The sequence below is a fragment of the Opisthocomus hoazin genome, chromosome 3 (genome assembly GCF_030867145.1).
Source record: "Opisthocomus hoazin isolate bOpiHoa1 chromosome 3, bOpiHoa1.hap1, whole genome shotgun sequence".
Taxonomy (NCBI): domain Eukaryota; kingdom Metazoa; phylum Chordata; class Aves; order Opisthocomiformes; family Opisthocomidae; genus Opisthocomus; species Opisthocomus hoazin.
Window position 1 is genome coordinate 40,790,654 of NC_134416.1, and position 13,006 is coordinate 40,803,659.

The following is a 13,006-nucleotide window of genomic DNA, read 5'->3' on the forward strand; positions in this document are numbered from 1 at the left end:
AACCCCGCCCGGCTGCGCCCCAGCGAGGGGCGCGGCCCCACGCCCAGCCCCGCTTCCTCACAAACCCCTCCTCTTCAGCACTGGGGGTGCCCAGGCTGCCCCACCACAGCGGGGAGAGGGCCCACGCCGCCTCCTCCCGACGGGGTGGGAGAGACGGACCCGACCGCTTCGGAGGCGGCAGCGCGCGGCCCCACAGCCGTAGGGCGGGGCAGCCGCTCCCTCACTCACGCCTCAGGCGGCGGCTCCGCGCGCCACGGGCGGGAAAGGCGCCGCCGCTCCCCCGCCCCGCCGGGCTCAGCCAGGGCCAGGGCCCGCAGCGCAGCGCCAGGGCGAAGGCGGCTCCTCTGTCCCGAGCAGAGGGAAGCCCCACGCCCGCCCGGCACCCGCGGCTGCGCGTCAGGCACCGCCGCTCCCGCCCGACTCTGCCCGCCGACGCTGGGCACGGGTCAGGCACTGACAGCCCAGGAAGTACTAAAAGACAACGTATTTGTAAAACCGCTTTCGTTAATAAATATTGCATATTTAACTCCTGCCTTAGCACACCAGCTGTCTGCAAACTTACCTCCCCAGACGGCACCTCTAAACTCTCTTTTTCTGTTGTATTTCAGTTCATGTTTTCACAAACTTAAATGTAAGTCAGTCCATTTCCTTGTTCTCCCTCTCCTGCCAGGCCAAGTGGGCAGCACCATTCCTCCGGTTCCCAGCACCCCGGGAGAAGGGCAGATGCCCCTCTGCAAGGGGAGGAAAGCTCCCCCTCTCGCTAGGGGCAGGCGAAAACCCCCACATTAGTCACAGGCAGAGGGATTTTACCTCCCTGTGTAACCTATCTGCTGAAACAGGTCGGGAGTCCCACAGGTGGTTCCCGTGCAGGTTCCTTGGCCATCTCCCAGCCAGGCGTTACCACAACCGGTGCTTCGGAGGTCACTTTCCAGTTCAGGGCGGGTGAAGGGGCTGCCACGCTGCGAACCCGGCCGCCTCACCGCGCAAACCCGCGCCGTGAAACAGAGAGCCTCACAAGGAGCGCCAGGTACGGCAGTACTGCGAGGCTTCACTGCTCGGTGTTGCACACGGAGTCCGTTACCTTCAGAAGTGCTGATCTGACCGAGGCGTTTCATGATACGAATTTATAACAGAAGAAACAAAGTGAACTCAAGTACTGAAAGTGGTACGTTTAACACACTCGGGCTTGGCCAAAAAGGCAGAGCCTGCTGAAGGAAAAAAGTTTAATAAGCAATTATTAAACTGCTCTCGCAGAAAGAACTTGAACTACCACTGCTGAAAGAAACCCCAAATTTATGACAAAAAGAAAAAAACCAAAACACCTCACCCAGTGACACGCCTAGGTATAAACACCTTGGAAATACAAGACAAATAAACTACACAGGGTGCTAGCTCCCACAGCAACAGCTTCTGAAGCATCCCCTCTCCCCCCACCTCTCCGCAGCACTACGCTGCCTCGCTGGGAGAGGCAGAAAGCAGCTACAGCATGCGCTGCCTTGCCATAAGGAGAAGGTCGTTACAGTGACCCACAATCAATTTCTGCTTTCCCGTCCATCAGAAAGATGCATGTTTGGTGGGGGAAGATAAGGCTGTTGCTCCCCAGTGACTGTAACTGCCAGCACAGGATCCACAGAGTTGCCAGTTGTCCTGAGCAGCTGCATAGCTGCTTCCAAAGAGCAGCACTACAGCAAGTGAGCACCAAGCCACCACTCCGCTCCCACTGACGACGCAGTCCTTCCCTCCCTCCCATGCTGATATCAATTCTTACTTCTTTCACTCGGCCACTCCTTCCAACACCGCACATAGCAACGGCTCAGCATCACTTATGCGCTATGCAGAGACAGTGATACCGTGAGATAAGCAAGGAATCCTGTTTTGGTTTCCACTTGTCTAATGTTTCACTGCTGAGAAAACATTAATTTCAAAAGAATTATGATTTGATACACTCCCTCAATATTCTCAGTTTTTAACTGATCTCGATGCAGTAGGCATAGCATTTCTCATAGCTAGTTCTTATTTTATAAAAAATGAGATTTAGATACTGAAATTTATCCAACATTTAACTGGCTACTCATCACTATTACGAGACTTCTCTCAAATCAAGGGATTTAACTGAATGTATTTATGAACAAAAAAACACAGAACATTTTTGAAGTAACAGACAAAAATACGTTGTTATTTACAAGTAATATATATAGTAAAACTACTACCGTGATAGGCTTTTATACACTGTAACTGCAGTCAATTTTTGCATTGTTTAAAAAAATTTCCTTAAACAGAAATTGTTCAGAATTATCAGTTTGTCCATACACGTGTATGTTATGAGAAATACAACAGCTTTTCACATTTTAAAAATTATCAGCATAATTTACATTTCCCCCCCCTAGTATCAAGTGAAGATTTAAAAATGGTGCAAACTGGAACACAAAGACAAGTAGCTATGAATGCTGAAATACAATCAATTTGGAACATATTAGTGTTTCAAAGTATAAATCCGTGAGAAAAATTCCTAATATTTGGCATGATCCCCTCATCACCCACCCCCAACAAGGTCAAAGCAAGGTAGCCTTTCAAACTAACAGTGATTATTGCATATTTTATCTTTGGAAAAGCAGAGTTTTAACCAAAAATATTTTTAATGTAGTTGAAATATAGACATATTTATCTCGGGGAGGAAAGAAGAGTAGAACACATGATCAGTAATGTTATCAAATCAGTCCAGTTAATTTCTTCCATCCTTGCTTTGAGTAATCCCCCATACCTCAGATAATCCAGTTGAGCGAACGGGTACTTCAGCAAGTGCAAGAGCAACAATCCAGTTTTACATGACCAACTTTTCATTCTGTAGAAGTCCTTTAAGAATCTTGGCCTTAACTTATATTAACCTGTTATTTAAGTGCTGACAGGTAAATTAACATATTTAAAACTGATATAATACGGATAACATTTACCTTTTTTTAAACCAGGATATACAAAAGACAATTTGCATAGTTACAATTCAAGCACAAAGTCACTGTAAATAGGTACAAAAGCAGTTATAAATTTACTAAAGTTGCTGCTGTTTGTGCCAGCCAAATCTCAGACAGGTATGAATGTAAACTTGAAGGGCTTGAGAACAGTCAGTGTTTTTGCTTAAAAAACATGTAAGGAATGCTTTTTAAAGGTTTTAGAAAATATTTTCTGTAGCAGGAACAAACAGTTCAAACCCCAAAGAAAGCCATCCAAAATGCCCAAATTCCTTCTACACAGCAGAGAAAGTTTGTTCATAGGTTTCAAACCTACATACAAAACGAGGCACTAGTTACACTGTTCTGGAATGTGTCCATAACCCTAGCAGATCTCAGTTCACCTGAAGACTTCCAAAACACTGTTGGCTTCTAACTTCCTAGGAAAACATATCTTCAGATGGTGGTGCGTAAGAAAATCCAACAAATGCATCATCTGCCTCTAGAACACTGGCATTAACAATGTTGTAATCGGAAGAAACGCAGACGGAGTATGGGACCATTTCTTCTGTAAACACTGCATCAAAATTCCCAATATCATCTGGTCCAACCTAGAAAACAGAAAGATCTATCAGTTGTCATATTAATACAGTGTTTTAAATTTTTGCTTGTCCTTTAGATTTCAAATTTAACTCTTGAGGCTATGTCATTCTTTCCTATTTAAGTACAGGAAATTTAAGGAAGCACACCACAGCATCCCTGCAAAGAGCTATTCAAAGCCTGCTTGTTCCTTTTAGGCTGGAGTTCAGGCAAAAGCCTACACATTTTTATGATATGATAAGCCTAAGACATATAAAGAAATGTCTCTTCCTGTTAGGGAGATGCAAAAACTAAAACAAAACAAAACACCAAAACCACCTGAAAACCAAACCCACCAAAAAAAAACCCCAAACAAACCCATACCACACCAAATTCTCTTTCTCCCTTTTCCATTGATAATACTTTAAGCATTAAATTCTAGCAGTGGTACTGTTGTTACGATAGATCAGCTTCCCAGCAACACACCTAAGAACTAAAGCATAGCAATATTTAGTCATGGAGACAAGAGACAAGACAGCTAATGCCTCTTCACCAAACACAGACTCAACAGAAAGCGATGCTCTGCTGGGACTTTAGGCAGGAGTTCTTCCTCACCGTACCCCCACTCCCTCCTGAGTTTTTGCACAAGCAGTCGCAGGTTGACACGGTTTAAACCCATGGGAGGATAAAGAAAAGTAGGGAAGCAGGGCTGCAACTAAGGCATAATAACTACAAAAAAACCCAGGAAATCAGTGTTGGGAAAGTCTTTAAAGAAAGAGGTTATCTGTATTTTCCTCTTTGGTCTTCAGACCCCACAAAAATTTACAGTACTTTGACGGGAATGAGCAGAGGAAACAGTGATACGTCAAAGCAAGTTTTAAGTAAAAAAGACACTGTCATGCTCAGAAGCACGACTGCTCAAAAGTCCAGTCAGCACTAGGGGCATTCCCATTCTTCACCATTCTGAAACAAACATTCTTTGCCAATAGATGAGCCCTCAAAGGCAGCGATTTGACAGGTACAAACTAAAACAGCACTGGGCACCTACCACATTAGGATTAAATGGTGGTGGAATCTTCTTCTGAAGAAGATCAGTCCAGCTGAGAGTTTCAAAGAACGGGTGCTTTTGAATTTCAAGCTGCAGTAAGGAATAAAGATTTCAGGTATTTCAGAAATCCATCCTATGCATGATAGTAAATACTACTTTAGAACTGTGTGCACATCAGGAAGTCAAATCCTTCATCAGTCTATTTATGCACAGTTTATTTTGCAATTAAAGCTGTGGTTGGTAAAAACACCAATTAAAATTTGCTAGCCTGCCTCTACAAACTGGTTTCCTTTTAAGATCGTACTTTCTGCTTTTAAGCCTTAAAAGTCAATCACCTTGAAGTCTACCACACAGCAAGAATGTTTTCTGCTAGTATTTCTGCTCCTGCCTTAAAGTTCAGTTAGTTTTTGTAAAGCAGATCACTGTCTAAGAAGCGGCTGCTCCAACAACTCTGCAATATGTGCACTAGTTATGAAGCAGCAAACAGCTGTGCTAAATGCTACTGTCCGTTCACCTTGCTCCACCCTGTGAGAAAGTATGATATCATAGTCTAAATGCTCTACTACAAGGTCAACAGACTACCTAACATTAAGGCTGCAAACAGAAGATTATGTAGAATCTCACAATTAATGGATGGCAGAAATCCTTCTAGAACATCCCTCATTGCACAGTTCTGAAGACATCTCTACTTTCTCACATCGCCTTCTTGCAAACAAAGGTTTCGTTGTTACACTAGGAAAACGTTTGCCATGATTTTAAGGCTAAAAAAATAGAGCTGCTGCTTGCATGGTACTACTGTTCCTCTTTATCTGAAGACTGTTTTTCACATAGTTAGTTAAACTGACATTACCAGAACATAGCCTTTTCTTTTGATTATTTCCCGGTTTCACTACAAACAGTGAAACCTACCTTAGTATGCCTTAGTGACTATACACCAGGAACCGTGCTTCCTTTGGTGGCAGGTACAGCAGCAACCAAGCTCAAAATATTAATATGCCACAACAACCTCTGTCTCCTGTCCCCAACAACTTTCACCATCACACTGGTGTCTTAAAAAATAAAAAAACAGGAAAAGAGACAGACATAACAATCTCTATGTATTAACTACTAAACCGGTGCTGTGCACACAAATTTGGTGATGTCCCTTTAAATGAAGTAGGGCTTGATAAATTAGGACATTACATACAAAATCTTCCCTTGCTCCAAGTCTGCTTTGCCGATCTTTCTCCAAAAGTTCTTCCAGAATAGACCAGGCTGTAAGACTGATTCCTGGGCGCAAAATGAGGGGTTTATGAAGAATATTCTCATACATCTCAGCAACATCACGGCAGTAAAAAGGAGGCTGAAAAAAAAAATAAAAAAAGTTCTACATTAATTTGAAGCCACATGCAACATTGTTTCACGCGTACGGATCAGTACATGACTGTAAGAAACACAAACTGCTAGCAGTGAAAAAGAAATTTACCTCTTCTTATGCACTGCTAATTTCTAATTCAGTCATCACAGTTGCCAGATCTTTACATTTGATAGCTTCCCCACCCACCTCCTCTTCTCCTAACAAGTTTGCACTCTCATAAGTAGCCACAGATGCTATCCAGCTCCAAAGCTCCCAATGAACTTGCCTGATAAGAACATGAGTGGAAAACTAAAAACTATCTCCCTGTTTAAGATCCAATGGGAGGAGATAAAACTCAAGAAAACTAACAGAACAGATTGTTACTGGAGTGATTACATATGACTAGAAGCAGCATAGTAAGATTTTTTTGTTTTAATGCTGCATCAAGAAGTGGAAAAGCTAGGAGAAATTCTGGGGACTTAAGTAAAAAAAAAATGAATTAATTTTATTTATTCCAGTGTTTGGCAAAATTTCACTTGTAAGTTGAGTTTTTTACTGGGTATTATCACTGTTGATTCAATTTACTCTAACATTCCCTCAAAGTGATGACTATTTGTCTTCATTAGAGTTGACGTACAGCAGTCCACTAGTAAGCAAAATTTTAGACATCAAGACGCAACACAAAATCCAAAAGAGAAAAACAGGTACTACGTTAAGACAAGCTGTTCATCCATTTAAGTGGAGTATGTAAATATTTTGCAGAAGTTAGCATCTTTGACAACACTCCAGGGTTACTTCACATAAACAGGGAGGAAAGGGGGAAGCAACCCCTGGCCCCTACACAGTAAGTACATACCAGCCCATAAAGCATTTCATAAAGAACTGCACCAAGGCACCACCAGTCTACCGTGTTGTCATAGGGCTGCTTTTTAATGACTTCTGGTGCAAGATACTAAAAAAAAAATAAATTTAGAGCATTAGGCTAGCACAAATAAAACCTAGGTTTTAGTCACATCACAGTAAACACCTTCAGGAAAATCTGCCTCATAGCAACTGTAAGACTGCTAAGTATTTATCTTGTCCTTCTACACACCTGGCAAATACTTCATCACCATGTGGTCATTTATCAAGTAGGATAGCTGTTTTCCCAACTGAAACAATACTTTCCACACACTACTGTTTTCTCAAACTACTTTGCCATCTCTATTATGAAACTTGTTTTACATTTCAGATATGTTGCTGTACTGTTGCAGAGGCAACATCCTCAGCCTGTATGCTCCCCATCCAGTACATAAAAAAGCAAGAAGATCTTAATTCTGCTTCAAATCCATCATTATTAAGAAATTGTATGACCTGTATCAAGTTTCACTGTAAATCTCGATAAGGGCATGAGCTGTGAGTTGCAAAATTAGAGATGCTTGTCAAACAGGTATCACCTGACTGATTTGTGATAAACATCCCATATGACCAAACACCGAATAACAATGCGAACTGGTTTCCATCTGCCATGAAAGCTATCTATGCAGCATCTCAGAGCTTACTAACACTACAGCACAAGGACAGTCACTCTGTAATACGAGACTATTCTTTGTGAATATATACTATAAAATTACTATGGCCGGATTATCATCATCTCAGTCCTCATCTACAGTACACACATTTTCTAACCTCTAAAAACAAGAGGATGCTCATTTCTATCATTCTAGTACCCAAATTCTGAAATTTAATTTACAGATAGGTGGCAGCATTGTCAGACAAGGCACAGACTGAAACTCACAGTTTAGTTAGATTAGTATTTCTCAAACTTTCTGCATGTGTGAATGCCCTGCAAAAGCATGAAAAGCAGTGGAAGTATTTTGAACTCAACTACTTAAGATTTTTCTAACCTTTCACAACCTCCTTTGAGCTTTTGAAGTTTTGGAATGCACCATACCATTCAACTCAGTGTTGAGAAACACAGAGAAGATCATTACACTTTTAGCAGGATTATGAAAGATTTGAATCTAAATCTTGGATTAGAAAGGCTAATACACAATCGCTATGTTTAGTCTTGGTATTTTTAAGAACTCATACGAAGCAACACCATTAGCATCCTCTTATGTTGCAATTTATGCAAGTCAAAGGTAAGGTAAGCGTGAAGACTAAGCCTCTGAATGCAAGAAAAAACCCCACAGATTTTCTCAAACAGATCCAGAGTTACCAGTGCTCTATGTATTTTCTATGTATTGTCCTTCGAACTTCCCAAAATGTTCAACAAACATTGTTTCAGCTCACATTTAGCACTCAGCTTTACCGATTCCTACTCTGATCATAACTAGGAAAAGCTGTCAAATGTTGCCACCTGCATTTATTTTTTTTTTTTGAGTTCAAATGTTTCAGCTAAATACTACTCCTCACTCATCCTTCACTGCCTTTAATGGCCTTTTCTGTAATTTAAAGTATGTTTATCAAATTATCAAAGCCACTAATCCTTGCATTTCAGTGAATCCCTCGTATGTGTTCAAGCCGTCCGGATTCTGAGTTTTCCAGCCTAGTTTTCTTAGTAAAAAGAGACAACAAGTCAGCAAGTTCAGTTTCACACATATACAAAATTTGCTCAAGACTTACAGATATTAAGTCCCTATAAACTTATAAAAATTAGTGGCAGGATATGGTAAGTAGATGCACATAATGGCAAATCTGTTGCAGCTGCTACAATGAGCTACCTGTCCTGTATCTCACCAGCAGTTAGGAGACATGGAGAGGAACAGAATGTTTGAAAATTGTTGGAAAAAAGGAGGAAGAGATGAGTTAGGGGGTTGTGGGTAGGAAGCAGGAGACACTCTGTATTAGTAAAAAGGACAAAGAACAGATCTGCAGGAAGCTTGTCTTTGGTTTGGTTTCATGGAAGATCTTGTCAAAAGAATAGAAATCTCCAACAGCATAAAAAGATATTTCATCTTCCAGTTACACAAACAATAATAATAGCCAACAGTCATTAATTACTCATCAAAAAACTACAGAAGTTGTCAACATACTTCTGGTGTCCCACAAAAAGTTGCAGTGGTATCAGAACTTGCAATCCCTTCTTTACAAAGTCCAAAGTCTGTCAAGACAACATGACCCTGTTTAAGAAAAAGTAGTTATGTTAAAAGCAGAACATGCTCAACATATGAATACACAGAAGTGTCAGTTCTGTGAGAGAACACAGAAAACCAAGAATAATGTTGCATACTTACTAGTGAATCTAGGAGAATGTTCTCTGGCTTTAAATCCCTATATTAAAAAAATTAAATCGTATTAATTCAAGACAGCATTCACTAACACAAGAGCTCCAGAGGCAAGGACTTCTATTCTTCAGCTGAAAGCTTCAAGTTTTGGTGAAATTGTTATGTTCAAATCTCCTATAAAATGATTTTGTGTAGCAGTCTTTATCCAGTAATTTGTCCCATTTTGAACTTCTGCAGCACGAGAATACATTTCAGAAACTCACCTGTACACTATATTTATGGAGTGTAAGTAGCCCAGTGCACTGGCTATTTCAGCAGCATAAAATCTGGCTCTGTGCTCAGGAAAGGAACGTTCTCTTTGTAAGTGAAAGAACAGCTGTAAATATGCAAATAGTAAATAAAAACATTATACAAAAAAACAGGTTAATAACATACAATTGTAACAGTAAAAAGTAATTTTATTTAGCTGTCCACTTTTTTAAAAAAAGGTAAAATGAGATAAAATTGTTTTTTCTGCATGACTTTGTCATTCCTTTACTCTCTTCCTTTCTTCTCTTTTGTAGCTCAGAAATGGATAGGCAACTCAAACACGTAAGGACATTCCCTTAAAACCAAGACTAGTCAAAAGTAACTAGAGTAAATCACTTAAGCTGTGAATAGAGGTTGGCAAGATTAAACGACACAAAGTAGCCCCCTAACAGAATACAACCTGGTGTCAAATAACTAATCTTCCATTTCTGCATATGTTTGGTATATAAGTATTTATATAATTACAGAATCACAGAATGTTCAGGGTTGGAAGGGACCTCTGTGGGTCATCTAGTCCAACCCACCTGCCGAAGCAGGGTCACCTACAGCAGGCTGCATAGGACCTTGTCCAGGCGGGTCTTGAATATCTCCAGAGAAGGAGACTCCACAACCTCTCTGGGCAGCCTGTTCCAGTGCTCCATCACCCTCAGAGGGAAGAAATTCTTCCTCATGTTCAGACGGAACTTCCTGTGCCTCAGTTTGTGCCCATTGCCCCTTGTCCTGTCACTGGGCACCACTGAAAAGAGTCTGGCCCCATCCTCCTGACACCCACCCTTGAGATATTTGTAAGCATTTATTAGGTCCCCTCGCAGCCTTCTCTTCTTCAGGCTGAACAAGCCCAGCTCCCTCAGCCTTTCCTCACAGGAGAGATGCTCCAGTCACCTCACCATCCTTGCAGCCTTCTGCTGGACTCTCTCCAGAAGTTCCTCATCTTTCTTGAACTGGGGAGCCCAGAACCGGACAGAGTACTCCAGACGGGGCCTCACTAGGGCAGTGTGGAGGGGAAGGAGAACCTCCCTCAACCTGCTGGCCACACTCTTCCTAATGCATCGCAGGATCCCATTAGCTTTCTCAGCAGCCAGGGCACACTGCTGGCTCGTGGTCAACTTGTCATCCACCAGGACACCCAGGTCCCTCTCCGCAGAGCTGCTCTCCAGCAGGTCCGCCCCAAGCCTGTACTGGTGTATGGGGTTGTTCCTCCCCAGGTGCAGGACCCTGCACTTGCCCTTGTTGAACCTCATCAGGTTCCTCTCTGCCCAACTTTCCAGCCTGTCCAGGTCTCGCTGAATGGCAGCACAGCCTTCTGGTGTATCTACCACTCCTCCCAGTTTTGTGTCGTCAGCAAACTTGCTGAGGGTACATTCTAACTCTTCATCCAGGTCATTGATGAAGAAGTTAAACAAGACTGGGCCCAGTACTGACCCCTGGGGGACAAATCACCTAGATGTAGATCACTTTGGGAGATCTATATTCCAAACTGATCCACAAATTCTTTCAACTACAGAGAGCTGTCTGGCTTCAAATAGTTTGTGCAGATACAGAAATCTAGCCAAAGATTAAAATCATAAACATGCAGATGAAACTATATGACCCATTCAACTTAAAAAATTTTAGGAAAACAGAAATTTTCTGTTTTCCACCTACAAAGTTTTGGGAAAAAATAAAAAGCCATTAGAGCTTTCCAAGCACTTTATTCAAATTTGAAAGCTGTTTTGAATTGTATTTTAGTTCACCTGGAAAAATGCCAAACTATGCTGTGGCCAGGAATTTAGAGTAGGGCAAACCAGGAGTTTGCCAATACCTTCTAAATAAGATGACAGTGTATTATATAGAAGAAAGGCCCATCTTGTTCCAACTCTGACACTCAAAGGGGTCAGAACACTAGCTCTACAAGCATCATAAATATTGACAGTAGGCAATATGAACTAATGTATATGCCAGTTCATATCTCATCCTGGTTTATTTAGCATGCTTTATACTTGTCTGTGCATATCCAGCTGCAGCAACATAATAGGAAGCCGTGAGATATGCCAAAACAAACTATTTAAGCTCTACCCCTTCTGCTGTGCTCTTTCAGCTACTCGAGTTTTATCACGTACAACAGCATCCTGTCTCATCCTTCTTTCCTGTTCTGCTTTAATCACCTGTAAGACCTTCTGAAATGTGCACATTTTACACCAATAAATTACCAAATTGAAAACACAGCAAGTGACAAGACATACAGCTCTTCTTTAAAGCATGTATGTTGCATAGTTCTTTTCATGCAGTAATTTTTTACTACACTGTTCTCTGCCATCACAATTCATTTCCCAGATAGGTCCAGGTATTAGTAATCTACAAGACCACTGATTTTCCAGAAAACCTGCTGCAGGAACAGAAGCAACATTTTACACCCTTCTCGTGTATTTGCTATTCGGCTAGTTTACACATGAGTTTCTTGAGCAACTCCTAGAAATACTGGGTACTTCGAAAAGGAACAGGTCCCTAGTGGACGACAAACTGCTCCAGAAAATCTTAAACCTATACAGACTTTTTCCATTTCTTTCACAAGTTTTCTCCCATGTTACTTAATGGGTCCTCAGATTCAACAGCATCACTTCAAGGGAAGGAATCCTGGTGATATGGCTATCTGGCAATAAGTAATTAGACCACGAAAAGCTACAGAATAATCCCAAGGTTCCCAATAATGCCAATGTAGTAAATTCAGTTTCCTTCCTTCCACTTTTGAAATACTAGCATCTCAGCTAACGCAGATGCAAGAGGAAGAGACAGTTTTACATGGTGAAAAATGTCAATGCTAATTGACAATGTTAATTTGTAATAAAGGTAAATTTATGTAACTGTAAAATACAGTACTTGTATCTGACAACCACAAAAAAAACCCTGAGATTAAAGTTGTCACTAAAAAGAGGAACAGGGCCTGTACAGAATCACAGAATGTGTTGGGTTGGAAGGGATCTTTAGAGGCCATCTAGCCCAACCCCCCTGCAGTGAGCAGGGACATCTTCAACCAGACCAGGTTGCTCAGAGCCCCGTCCAACCTGGCCTTCTATAGCTATAGAAGTCTACAGTAACAGCAGATAACAACAGAATTTTCCAAATTGGGAGAATACTGATCACAGTCCATTGTAAAGGATCATTTCATTCCTCCCACACAGAATTAGCAAAACAAAGACACACAAATCCAAACACAACCACCCCATACCTCTCCTCCATTAACAAAATCCAGGACAAAGTAAAGCTTTTCCGTTGTTTGGAATGAGTAATGTAATCCAACCAAAAATGGATGTTTCACATTTTTCAAAAGCACGTTACGTTCAGCCATAATATGTTTTTGCTGTAAGGAAGTAAAAGATCAGTAAGTAAACAGGAATGATTTTGTAATTAAGGGGAAAAAGGAAGGGAGGTGGGTGGAGAAAGAATATTTCTCTTCACCTCTTTCCTATTAAGAACAATCTTTTTCTGCAGCACTTTGACAGCGTAGTATTTCCCATCCAGTTTTCGTTTTGCAAGAAGAACCTGTGAGATTCAAAACAAATGAAAAAATGTGATTGTTGAAGTTCACATTCTATTAGTAATA

The 13,006-nt window shown here is 41.4% G+C and overlaps 1 protein-coding gene across 5 annotated transcripts in view; it reads right to left on the reverse strand.

Moving 5' to 3' along the window:
• Positions 1-2,144: 2,144 nt before the first annotated feature.
• The window catches only part of SGK3 (serum/glucocorticoid regulated kinase family member 3), a 63,209-nt gene continuing 52,347 nt past the window's right edge, over positions 2,145-13,006 (reverse strand). For 4 of the 5 annotated variants that reach the window (XM_075416052.1, XM_075416054.1, XM_075416053.1 and 1 more), the window contains 9 exons: positions 12,862-12,945; positions 12,632-12,763; positions 9,381-9,493; positions 9,127-9,163; positions 8,926-9,012; positions 6,765-6,860; positions 5,759-5,914; positions 4,573-4,662; positions 2,145-3,556 (listed from right to left, as the gene is read on the reverse strand). In XM_075416052.1, coding sequence (XP_075272167.1) covers positions 3,386-3,556; positions 4,573-4,662; positions 5,759-5,914; positions 6,765-6,860; positions 8,926-9,012; positions 9,127-9,163; positions 9,381-9,493; positions 12,632-12,763; positions 12,862-12,945 — 966 coding nt within the window. In that variant the 3' untranslated portion in view covers positions 2,145-3,385. Of the gene's footprint in view, positions 3,557-4,572; positions 4,663-5,481; positions 5,622-5,758; positions 5,915-6,764; positions 6,861-8,925; positions 9,013-9,126; positions 9,164-9,380; positions 9,494-12,631; positions 12,764-12,861; positions 12,946-13,006 lie in introns of those variants that run through there. The other variant, XR_012763430.1, reaches the window with a different exon arrangement.